General features: G+C 31.7%; 1 protein-coding gene and 1 non-coding gene across 3 annotated transcripts; one reads left to right on the top strand and one right to left on the bottom strand.

Annotated features, from left to right (window-relative positions):
• Window positions 1–1474: 1474 nt before the first annotated feature.
• On the bottom strand, window positions 1475–1569 carry LOC123912048. The gene has a single exon (XR_006810908.1). It is a non-coding gene; the product is annotated as a small nucleolar RNA snoR113 (small nucleolar RNA).
• A 2361-nt stretch (window positions 1570–3930) lies between these two features.
• LOC123908037 lies at window positions 3931–11007 on the top strand. 2 transcript variants are annotated; one of them, XM_045958544.1, is made up of 13 exons: window positions 3931–4282; window positions 4429–4516; window positions 5087–5186; window positions 5270–5343; window positions 5453–5524; window positions 5699–5776; window positions 6680–6804; window positions 6901–6973; window positions 7907–7968; window positions 8045–8425; window positions 8947–9049; window positions 9353–9419; window positions 9664–9804. In XM_045958544.1, exons 1-12 carry the CDS (start codon window positions 4203–4205, stop codon window positions 9407–9409), a joined length of 1293 nt encoding a protein of 430 aa, XP_045814500.1. In that variant the 5' UTR covers window positions 3931–4202; the 3' UTR covers window positions 9410–9419; window positions 9664–9804. The 2 variants fall into 2 exon arrangements, with proteins under 2 accessions (XP_045814500.1, XP_045814499.1); XM_045958543.1 differs by lacking the exon at window positions 9353–9419 and adding an exon at window positions 10760–11007 and having other exon boundaries at window positions 3932–4282; window positions 9664–9871.
• Window positions 11008–12232: the final 1225 nt, after the last annotated feature.

Raw genomic sequence — 12232 nt, 5'->3', positions numbered from 1 at the left:
TAGAGCTGTAAAAAGGGTCTTAAGGGGCCGGCCCTTTAAGGGGCGGACCCACTTATTCCTGATTATTAATTTTATTTAAATTTTAAACAATTTTTCTAGTGTCGTGAACTTATTCTCTTTTTCTTCAATCAGCACTGTCCACGATCGGCACCCTAAAAAAACTGTGTTTAAAATTTAAATAAAATTAATAATCAGGAATAAGTGGGTCCGCCCCTTAAAGGGCCGGCCCCTTAAGGCCCTTTTTACAGCTCTACTCAGAACTTTGTGTTGATGTTTGGCACCACCCTTTCCCAACCCCTTACTTCCTTTCCCTCCTTGAGACATGTTTTATTTCGGTCTTGTAGGACTAAGACTATTTAAATTTTAAATATTTTTTGGACAATGCATGTTAAAATATCTTTACCAGAATACCAGTATCTAAAGTTGGGTAAAGCTCCTCAAAAGTAAGAAATTAGTTTTAATGATGATTAAGTTGAGTAATATCAATGGTTAATGATTGATTAATCATTAACTACTCACTACTAGTATGCTAAATGTGCAAAGTGACCTATGGAGCCGGGCTTCTACTTTTTAGGCCTCAAAAAGATATTTATAAGATAGTAGATCTCTAAAAAAATGAAAAAAATTGATTCACAAATAAAATAAAAAAGTTTAGTGCTTTTCAAATATATCTTTGATAAAAACATGTTAACTCTTTTTATTAGAGACTATGCGCTTGACTCTTCATCCTCCCTTGTACGCTTTGCAAATGTAATGGTTTAATCCTCATCACAATCAAGCAAGTCCTTTTCTCCACAAAATATAGTAGCAGTAGGATACTTCCTTCCCAAAACTACCTCTAGTTTCATGAAAAGTAGTGTTGTATTGATACTATAAATACAACCTGTAAAGAAATTAAGGATACTTCAAAAGAAAGAAATTACTATAAGCATTGTAGTTGTAAAAACTTCATTTTTGCAATGCAACCTCACAATTTAAGCATTTAAACTTTTTTCCAATCATTTCAAAAATAGTTTTTAAAGTTAAAATTGGCCATGCCTAGATAAAAATCTGCATAATTATGCAGAATTTACTGTCAAATCTGTGAAGCACCCTATCAATTACTAAATATTGTTTTTCATTTTGTTGATCACTCAATACATATATGCATTGTATCCAAAAAAGACGATGAATTTAAATGCATTTTAACTTTTATTAAAAAACTGAAATGGCATTCATATCAACTCTATGCTTTAATGTTTATTATTGAAAAGCAGTATAAGCATTCATGTAAACCCTAAACCCATGGAATTAGAAAGCAAATCTTATGTCCATATGTCCTAGCTCAAATGGCAAAAATGCCAAAATTGTTAAGCCGGATGACGTGATCCGGGTTCAAACCCGGGATATCACAATTATTTGTGAGTTTAATTTAAGTGGATTACCACTTCATCTAAGACAAAAAAAAAAACTTATGATTTATGAATATTGTTTACCGGCTCAGAAGACACTTTCACGAAAGCATTAATCAATCTACTACCAAAGAAGTAAATGGCAGCCGTAAGACCGGCCTTTTTATCATCACTGCCAGTAAAACTCAAAAATAAAATAAATAAAAAAAAACCTGAAAATATAAACCAGGCATAAAAAATAGTGGGAAGGAAATGAGCATGAAAATCTTACCCAAATTCCAAATTCAGAAGGGAACTCTGATGAGTTTCGATTAAGGAGAGCTCGTTTGCAATTTTGTTGACTCATGGATTTTCTTTACAAATAACAAACAAAACAAATTAAAATTGATACAAATCTTTAAAAACAAATCTGAAATTTAACAAATAGAAGGAAAAATAAACCTTTGTTGCTGCTCTTTGATCCAAGTTCTTCTGCTCCTACTTGGTTTCCCTCCATCATCACCTCTTCTTGACTGTCTTTCATTTAATGCAGAAGGCCGAAAAAGCTTTTTTATGCACGAAAACTAGGGTTTGATAAATCAGAAACGAAGGAATCAGTGGGAAGAGGGTTTTGAGGACAATCAGAAATAATTAGGTGTTAAGGGTTTTGAGTTGAAATTGATTTTTGATTTGAAACCCAAGCTGGAAGAGAGAGAAAGTGAGAGGTTGAAGGGGAAATCAATATTAAAGAAGAGGCAGAGAGAGGTTCATAAATAGAGAAGAGAAGAAGGTTTTGGGGGGATTCGAAATTTGAAAGATGGAAAAAAGTACTGTTTGTGCGGGAAACATTTGACTTAAAAATTGTTTTGGAGAGAAAAACTCTGAAAATAAACAAAACTTCTTTATTCTCTATTTCAGTATTTCTTATGTTTCTCCTAGGTGTGTACGTGGGCCGGATTGGGTTGAGTTTGGCCAAAACCAAAACTCAAATCACATATGGTACTCCGGGTTGGGTTTAGTAAAATAACCACTCGTTATAACATTGGGCTGGGTTGGGTAAACCCACTAATTTCTGGGTTGGATTGGGTTGTGGGTTGCCTAAATTATTTTTCTATTTTTTTTATATTAAATATCTAAATGTTGAATCATAATATTTTTTTCATAAAAAATAACTCCATCAATATATTTTCTTGAAAAATAGGGTAACTTTTTTTCACTATAAAAAATAATCACCCATTTTTTTGTGTAAATCTACTAATTTACGGGTTGGATAGCGTGTTATCCAAATGATTTTTTTGCTTTTTTTAATATCAAATGAATAAACCATGAATCACTATATTTGTTTATGAAAATTACTCAATTTTTTAAAATTTTAAAAAAATAATGCGAAAAATTATTATATTTGTTCATAAAAATTATTCAATCTTTTTTTATTTTCGTACAAAATAGTATAACTTATTTTCAATATAAAAATATTTAATAATCAAATGAAAAAATCTTTAGTATTTTCATAAAAAAATTTCAAAAAACATAGCACTAGTGGGTTAGTGAGTTTTTTGGGTTGGGTCCGGTTTTACCCGAAACCCGATTTTTTTAATGGGTTTTTCATTTTTGAAATCCATATCCACCTACTTGTCCGACCCAACCCACTTTTCTGAGTTGGATTGGGTGGGTTTGACCGGGTCGACCGAATTTGCCCAACCCATGTACACCCCAAGTTTCTCCCTTATACCGATTAACACATCAAATCTACTCTATTTTCATCTTTTTCTCTCTTTTTATATTCTCTCTCACCTATTTATCTCTTCACAATTTTTTCACAACCAATCACACCATAAGAATCCGGATCTTCTTCCTCATTTGTCTACTTTTCTCTCTTCTCCAAATTTTAACCATTAGATCAATCCAATGGATAAGAAACTAGAAAACACTGAAAATTTCATGTATCTCTGATTGTTATTTGGATGGGAGTTTTAGGCTTTTCTTTATCTGTACCATTAAATAACACTCTTTTAACATTACTAGAACTTAACATTACACGAGTTGAATAAAAAGTATGGACTAAAAACATTGACGAAAAAAATTTCAGGACTAAAAAGTGTAAAAAAAAATTTCAGGGACTAAAATGAAAATTTTGAAAAACTATAGAGACCAAAAATATATTTAACCCTAAAATTTATTAAAAAAGATTTTAAAAAATATATATAAGTATTGCTTTAATTAAAAAAATGAGACAAAAGTTTATAAAATAAAATAAATAAAGGATTAAACTGTTACAAGTAAATAAAATAAATGACATATGACTTATATGTTGTCCACAAATTCTAGTTCAACTAACAAAAATATCAAAATTAATTATGTCGGACATCACGATCGAATTGTGTCGGACGTCACGATCGAAATTCAGGATAAGTTCACCCATTTCGTATATATAAAAAAAGACATATATATATATATATATATATATATATATATATATATATATATATATATATATATATATATTTTTTTTTTTTTTTTTTTTGTGGGTACAAACTTATAGTTACGAAGCATGGATATTTTTGCCTTTCTTTTTCCTCATTTCTTGGTTAAATTTAAACTATTACTTTGAAGCGGATGAGATCATCATTCATGAAATTGTAACGCATACGATGCGTTTAAACTCAAGACTCAACGAGTTACAATTCACGAACGATACCACGGGCGTTGCTTCCTTCAATCGTCTTCTTCCTAGGGTTTCACTTTCCCTTCCTTTCTTCTCAATACCCACCGTTCTTCATCGTCACAATAGCCTCTTTTGCTTTCAATACCGATAGAACTGAGAAGCTGGATATGGCGAGAAAACCCTGCAATTGCGCCATATGTGAGAATTCGAATCAACCTTCTATTTGTTCTATTTGTGTCAACTACAGGTATATACTTTGCTTAATTGATTAATTTCTTCTTTAGGTGTTTGAAACTTTGTTTAAATTTCTTATAATACAGGTATATAGTTTGTTCGAAATTGTGCTGATTTGATTTATTTTGATTATTTTTTTTATTTGTTTGATTTTGGTAGGTTAAATGAGTATAACACTTCGTTGAAATCATTGAAAGAGCGTCGAGATTCGTTGTACTCAAAATTGAGCGAAGTTCTTGTCCGTAAGGTTTGAATCTTACTTGATCCTAAGTTAATCAAGTTTGGAAATAAATTTGATAATCTTCAATTTCTGTTTTAAATGTTGATTGATGAATACTGAAGATGATTATTGTTTCAATGATTAAGACTTTGCTGTATGTATTGATTTACGCTGGACTGTAGCTGTATAGTTTGAACTTAGGGTTTTGATTTATGCAATAAAGTGAAAAGAAAAAAAGGTGTGATTAAACACAATTGTCAAATTTTCACGACATTCCAACTATATAAGTTTCTGTATATAAGTGTATCTAATACTTCAAACAACCAAAAGGTAACTAAAATTCATCGGGCGAGATTAGGTTGGACCGGCTGCATGGCTGTAAAGAGTCTGGGTTCAGGTTATAGACATGCTTAGTGCCAAGTTTATATTATTTGTTTTTCAAAATTATTGATTTCTAGTTACTTTTGAAATTTACCATTTTCTATGGCAAGGGAAACAACATTATATTTTGCAAGACATCTTGCAATATTGATATTCAATTCAAGTAAGTTATTGATATTCAAGTCAAGTAATAAGTTTGTGTATAATATTAATAAGGGAAAGGGAGACGATCAAACAAATTGGAGAGTGCTTCGACACGAAAAGCTTGCAAGGTTGAGGGAGAAGCTCCGTCATAGTAAAGAACAAGCTACTCAAGGTTAGAACCCTCGTATACTGGAATGAAATTCTTGAGATGTAAATTCCAATCTTTGAATTTAGTGTAATCAGTAAACCTTACAGGAAGAGCTAAGATAGAGGCCTTGTCCGCTGATCTGAAACTTAAATATGGAGTGCTTGAATCTGCCCTTTCTATGGTATTATGTTACTTCTTTTGACCTTTATTTACTAATGCTATTGCTATTGCATGGCAATTACTCATCAAGTTATGAAGATGTAGATGGTTTATTATTGTACTCTTTGCAGTTGGAAAAGAATCGAGTGGAACAACTGGAGAAGTTCTACCCTAATCTTATAGGCACCCAGAGCTTAGGGCATGTGAGCACCATTTGTTTATTTCACTTCCAGCAAGTGTTAATTTCCGTGTTTTATTTTTTAATACAGTCTACTTTTCTTTTATGTTCCTTTGGTGTTCCATTTCTAAATCATATTTGGAATATCATTTCTTTTTGAGGAACCTCAAAATTTATGCTCATATTTTTATATATTCAGGTGGCAATTACCTCTGAGCGTCTTCATAAACAGTCTGTGGTCATAAAACAGATATGCAAGTTGTTTCCACAACGCCGGGTAAAGTCAATTTATGCTGATGAATAATATTTTGTTGGTTCATGTCAATGAATATATGATTTATTATGAAGTTAAACATTCTTTGAAAATGCTCTGGAGTCTGGATTTTGTGCCGACTTTTCCCTCAATGAGTAGAATGTAATGGGACTTGAGATCTTGAATGCAACCATAAGTTTCATGTTTTCGTGCTTTTATTTTATTTTCTTCTATTTTTGTTGTACTTGTAATCTTTAATTTTTCACAAACCAATTCGTTGGAGAGATCATTTAATTGTAGACCCTTCTCCGCGGTTCCATTTTGGGTATTTATTGGTCTACATCTACCTCTAGTTTAATTAGGCTATTCTCCCTCTGATGAGCTCTTCTAAGTAGAGCTTATATTGGTTTTCTTCTCACATGCCATAGCCATCCTATTTGTTACAAATTATATAAAAAAAAAGCATTTTTTGTGTTCCATAATTTATAGATTTTTAAGAAAAGTAGAAGCTAATTTTGTGTATGTTTTACAATAATAATGAAAATCACGTATTTTTAAAAAATATCCTAATAAAATAATTTAAAGAGAAGCTACTCAAAACAATTTACTTTAAGAAGTTTTTAGATTTTATTGATGTTTATAATTGTAATACATGGATGAAAACCCTTAAAGTGATTTTTTATTTATTTAAAAAGTGATGTAAAAATCTAATTCCTTTAATTGTTGCATGCTTGGAGCCCATATAATTAGAATTATGTTGTGGGGGTTAGGGGGGAAAGAAATACGATGAATTGGAAAAGGACACATGGTTAAGTGCTTGTTAAATATCCTAGCTGATTAGATGTCTTGTAACTAGTTATCATTTATTCTTTATAATTTGATAAAGTTTCAAAGCATGCTTACACACTATTGTCCTTATGGTGTCAGGTGGTTATAGAGGGAGAGAAGAGGGATGATTGTAGTGGTCAATATGATCAAATATGCAATGCGCGCTTACCAAGAGCACTTGATCCACATTCTGTTCCATCAGAAGAGCTTTCTGCATCTTTAGGGTACTCCCTATTGACATTGTTACACAAATTTTACTTTGGTTCAATATTCTTGTTACATGTAACCAGTTATATTCATGTTTGTAATTTGGAAAACAGATACATGGTTCAACTTCTAAATCTTGTTGTTCACAACTTGGCTGCCCCAGCGCTTCATAACTCAGGTTTTGCGGTAAGCATTGTATTGGTGTCCAATCAATGGGTTTCTGTTTTCTGTAAGATCACTTTTGATATATTCTGGTTAAGGGTGGTTATGTTAGATTGTTAGTCATTATCATTTGATTGCACTGGAGGATCAATGTAGCATTAGGATTCATGTTTATTTAACTTGGTTGAGATTGAAATTGTACGAGTGGATGGTGCATAGGGTGCTATCTACATAAAGTATTCCTTTATTTTTTTCGAAATAAGTTATAGAGCATGTTCCAAACTTGTGTCTATTTGGTGCTTGTTTTTATACAATTTTTTTTTGATGATCTATGGTTTTTAAGATTTCATCTTACTGAATGTTGATAGGAGGTAGAAAAATATTAGTTTTTAAAAATATTCGAAGAAAATTTTAGCACATTTCTGTATCTTCTTATATAGTATATTATCAAATTAGGTTTGACGCTTTCCATAATACATAATAGGTTTAAAATTGTTTTTGGTTCATGAACATAAGTTTTTTTTCCTTCAAGAAATTAGTCCCTATGTGAATTCTATTCACTTTGTACCTATATATACACAAATGACATGTTTTTAGTTCACCCTTTTATGTACTAGAACCGGCCGGTCCGGTTTTAATAACATTGGTTTTTATGGACTAGAAACACACTATTTATGGCAAATGTTGGGATTATTACAAATGGCTAGAATTCAAATATTCTTATTTTCAGGGACTGAATATACTAAAGCCTATTAAATATCATTGGGTTTTGATGTATGCAAAATGTGATTAATGTTCCTTTTCCCACTACAATTGATATTCTCATTTTACAGTTTGGTATTTATTGATGTCGATGATTGTGAATCCAGTAATATGGTCTTAAAGACTCCTTTTTGTCTTTTTCTGTCAGAAGGAACTTAATGTTGTATATTTATAAACTTTTTAAATTTTTCTCAGGGTTCTTGCTCTCGAATATGGCAACGAGATTCTTATTGTGATGCACGACCTTCCTCCAGGAGGTATTTTGCTAATATTATATTTGGCATGGTTTATCTTTAAGCAAAGACTTTAACTAAACTACTTTTTCTTTTTCAGCAATGAATATCCTCTTTTTATACCTCGCCAAAATTATTGCTCAAACAGTGGGGAAAACTCATGGACTGATAAAAGTTCAAGCAATTTCGGTGTCGCGTCAATAGAATCTGACAGGAGGCCTCGTCTGGATTCATCTGGGAGTAGTAGCTTTAACTATTCTTTAGCTTCTTCGCATTCTGTTCAATCACACAAAGATCTGCAGAAAGGAATTTCACTTTTAAAGAAAAGTGTAGCATGCATTACTGCATACTGTTACAACTCCCTATGTTTGGATGTCCCTTCGGAGGCATCTACGTTTGAAGCATTTGCCAAGTTATTGGCTACTCTTTCATCATCCAAGGAAGTTCGATCTGTGTTCTCCTTGAAAATGGCTCGCTCTAGGTATTGTCATATTTATTGTGCTCTGGGACATTCATGAATGTACGAAGGACAGTTGTATCTGATGTTTAGACGTTTCCTTTAGTTATATTTTCCTTCCGAGGACACAGGATACCCAATAGCTAATTTTTTTCTCTTCTGCCTTATCATAGATATATTCTTTTACTACTGAAACTGGCTGTCAGGAGAATCATGTATTCATGTCTGCGGAATTTCTGAACAACTAGTATGTGTCGGGGAGCTTGTGCTAGAGCTCTATAGCATTTGTTTTAGTTCCAGTAGGAGTTTAAAAAAAATAACACTTCACAATGCAGTTTTTACTAACGGAAGTTTTTTTGTGCTTTCACTAGAACCTCATTTGAAACCTCTCAAGCTAAAACAAACTAGATGTTTGAATTTTTTTAAGGCTTTGGTTTTTGTCTAATCTAGCAATTTAATCTGCACCACAAAGTTTGGCGTAATACCCCCCTCCCCTTATATAGAATGCAAACAGCATTGTGCCTGAATTTTTTAATTTCATTCAGGACATGCAAACAAGCTCAACAATTGAACAAATCTGTATGGAATATGAACTCTGCTATTTCCTCAACTACTTTGCTGGAAAGTGCACATTCTGTGCCCACAACGGTATATCTTTTCTCATCATCTTATAATTTGAATGAAAATGCTGGTAGTTTTGATTCATATTTTATGCATTAGTGTCTTTGATTCATCACTTTCCAATTAAATCTAGCAAACAACTATCATTTGGATTCCCATAGTTGCTTGAAAAGGAGTATAAAACTTAAAGGGCAAAGTTCCTTAACTTTTGTACAGTGCTTCGATATTCACCGAATTCATGTTTGTTCTAAATCAACCTATATGGCTTTAAAATATAAATGCTTACATAAAGGGGAATGAAGGAGGCTGTGTTTGATTTGTGCCTGATAGGGACCAACTTCTCTAGAAGAAGAAAAGAAAGAATTCTCTATTCAATTGGGCAAATGATACACTTCAGGTTGTTATGATACCTTAACTCTCCTAACCACATCTGAATTACACACTCCTATTTCTATTTATAGACAGGTTAACCCATTACAATTAACTAACTCCTGCTACCAGGCATAGTAACATAACAGAGCCGATTAAGTCCCATGTCTAACAATACCTTGATTGATTCAAAAAATCAATAATACTGCGAGCTTCAACATTGGATTGGGTTTAGATATGTGATATATTTTATGCTTTTCTTTTGATTGCAGAGAATTGAGAATTATATGCCAAGTTCTGCTGCTAGTTTTCTTTATCCTACTGATTCATCTGATGGAAAAAGTGAGTGCCTAATTGAAGGATGGGACATTGTTGAACATCCCACTCTTCCTCCACCGCCATCACAAAGTGAGGATGTTGAGCACTGGACTCGAGCTATGTTCATAGATGCTAAAAGGAAATGATCTCTAACAGACTTCTGTATGTCCCCTTTAAATGAAGTTTTTTTTTCCTTCATAGTTTGATGACTATAATTCACTCATGCATATGGGCTTCATGTCCACCAATATATATACATGTAGGATTAATTTTTTTATTTTATTTTTATAGTTTATAAATGTAAAATTAAATGAAGGCTGGATAGCTTGATTCCAAGTGGTAATTTGGTTATTGAGAATGGTTATGGACCTAACTGTTTAGTCTTCTAATTATTTCACTTAATAGAGAATGGTTATGATTAACAGACTTCTGTATGTCCCCTTTAAATGAAGTTTTTTTTTTTTCTTCATAGTTTGATGACTATAATTCACTCATGCATATGGGCTTCATGTGTCCACCAATATAGATACATGTAGCATTAATTTTTTTATTTTATTTTTATAGTTTATAAATGTAAAATTAAATGAAGGCTGGATAGCTTGATTCCAAGTGGTAATTTGGTTATTGAGGATGGTTATGGACCTAACTGTTTAGTCTTCTAATTATTTCACTTAATAGAGCTGCTATATTTAAGGATGCAATCGAGCTCGTGGATTCAAATTTATAGAAGATTGTTCTTGCCTTGAGTTTTAGCTGTGCACACACCAGCTCATTAATTTATAGTTTTGATTCTTTTGAACTCAAGAAAACGGCTAGCTTTTTAGTGCTTTACACTTACAAGAATGCATCATGTTTCTGAATTAGAATATATTTAAGAAAAAGCTTTGAACATTGAATAGTTAAGCATCCTGATTTATCTAAGTAGTTCATTCTCTGTTTAGGCTCACAATAAAACCTTATATTACATATACTTTTCCGTTTTTACTGTTTATTTTATTGGTTAGCTTGGAATTTTTTGGCTGAATCTGTTTTTTTTCTTCTTTCTGTCAGATCGAAGGGAATGAAAGCTGACATAATATTCTGGAATCTGTATAGGTAAACTACTTGGAGCATTTTAGTTCCTTTTCCCTGATTCCAGGGGTGTATAATATAGATTATGGAATATGAGAATCGAGTTGTGAATATATGTACATATTTTGATAGGGAAAGTTCTTTTAATTCTTTTTTATATGTGGCCAAGTCTTATCAACGATGGATTATATCTATAGCTTCAAAGTTTCATGGTTTTGCTCCTGTTAGTTTGACTCCTGACTTCCTAGGTCTCTGCTTAAGCATGATAAATTATTCGTTTTGTTTTTCTCTCTTTCAAATCTGCAAGTGAGAAGTTGTTTCAAGGATATGAATCCGTGACCTCCAAGTCAGGGACGCAACCTTATCCTACCGTTGTGCCAAAGTTTGTCGTCTTTCATCGGTATGAATGTTATATTTTAACATTTTTTTTAATCTAAATTCATTTATTATTAGATGTAGTAAATGTTTTATATATCAAATCAAATATTATTTGGAGATAACCAATTGACTAATTAATTAAAAGAAAAGAAAATAATTTAAGTAGTTTTTAAATTGAGGCTATACTAAACTCTTCTAATCTGTTGATAGCTGAACCAAATTTCATATAAGCCAAAAAAGCAGAACCAAATTTCATTATTATAGAATAAACTATATTGTTCATAGTTTTTTAAAGGTTTATTGTTCATAGTTATTACTTATTAATTTAGTAAAATTAGTTAGGTTAATGATTACATATACCTTATAAACTGTGTTCGTTAAATTGACTGCGATTGAATATATCTGTGTGCTTCAACTTCATTTTTATTTTGGAAGTTAAATAATTAGTCTAGTTATGCATAATTAAATACAAATAGGTATAATTTATAGACGCTGTCATTTAAAAAGCGCGAGTAAATTCTTATTCTAGTTCCTCCCGAAACATAGAATTCAGATTAGTCTCTTGAGAAAAACTGCAACTATTAATACCTTGCACCAACATATGCTTGCCATGGCTTTCACAAAGAAGCTCTGCTACTACTGGATGTGGGTTTTGAATTATTGTAAGGTGTTGAAAAAGAGCTAAAATGATTAGGGTTATGTAGCTAAAAAATAATAAATGTAGTTGAAAATCGAAGGATGGTCTTATAAAAGCGAAAAGAAAAACAGAGATAGTATGAGTAAGTATTATATGTATATTTGGTTGGGCGGGAAAACTTGACCTTCATTTCAATCGTGACCAAAACTTGACCCTCACACCCGTATGAAATTCACTATTTAAAAGATAACTTGGCCATTATTATAAAAAAAAAATCCTTTATTCAAAGGAAATATCAATTACTTAGGTCTTAGGGATAATAAATTTTGTATCAAAACCTACTAATTTGTTGGAATACCCTAGAAGTTTCCTATTATGTATATTAATATTAATATAATAATAATATTAATATTAAAAAGTAGATGTAAAGATGTTTT

The sequence above is a fragment of the Trifolium pratense genome, linkage group LG2 (assembly GCF_020283565.1).
Source record: "Trifolium pratense cultivar HEN17-A07 linkage group LG2, ARS_RC_1.1, whole genome shotgun sequence".
NCBI classification, from domain to species: Eukaryota; Viridiplantae; Streptophyta; class Magnoliopsida; order Fabales; family Fabaceae; genus Trifolium; species Trifolium pratense.
The sequence above is the reverse complement of the archived record's forward strand: the minus strand, read 5'-3'. Positions and strand labels throughout refer to the sequence as shown.

Excerpts from the sequence above, each read along its gene's own strand:
- LOC123908037 (XM_045958543.1), top strand. The coding sequence starts at position 4,203 with ATGGCGAGAAAACCCTGCAATTGCGCCATATGTGAGAATTCGAATCAA. Across the intron at positions 5,344-5,452 it reads TTGAATCTGCCCTTTCTATG|TTGGAAAAGAATCGAGTGGA; the intron begins GTATTATGTTAC and ends TACTCTTTGCAG. Across the intron at positions 5,777-6,679 it reads AGTTGTTTCCACAACGCCGG|GTGGTTATAGAGGGAGAGAA; the intron begins GTAAAGTCAATT and ends TTATGGTGTCAG.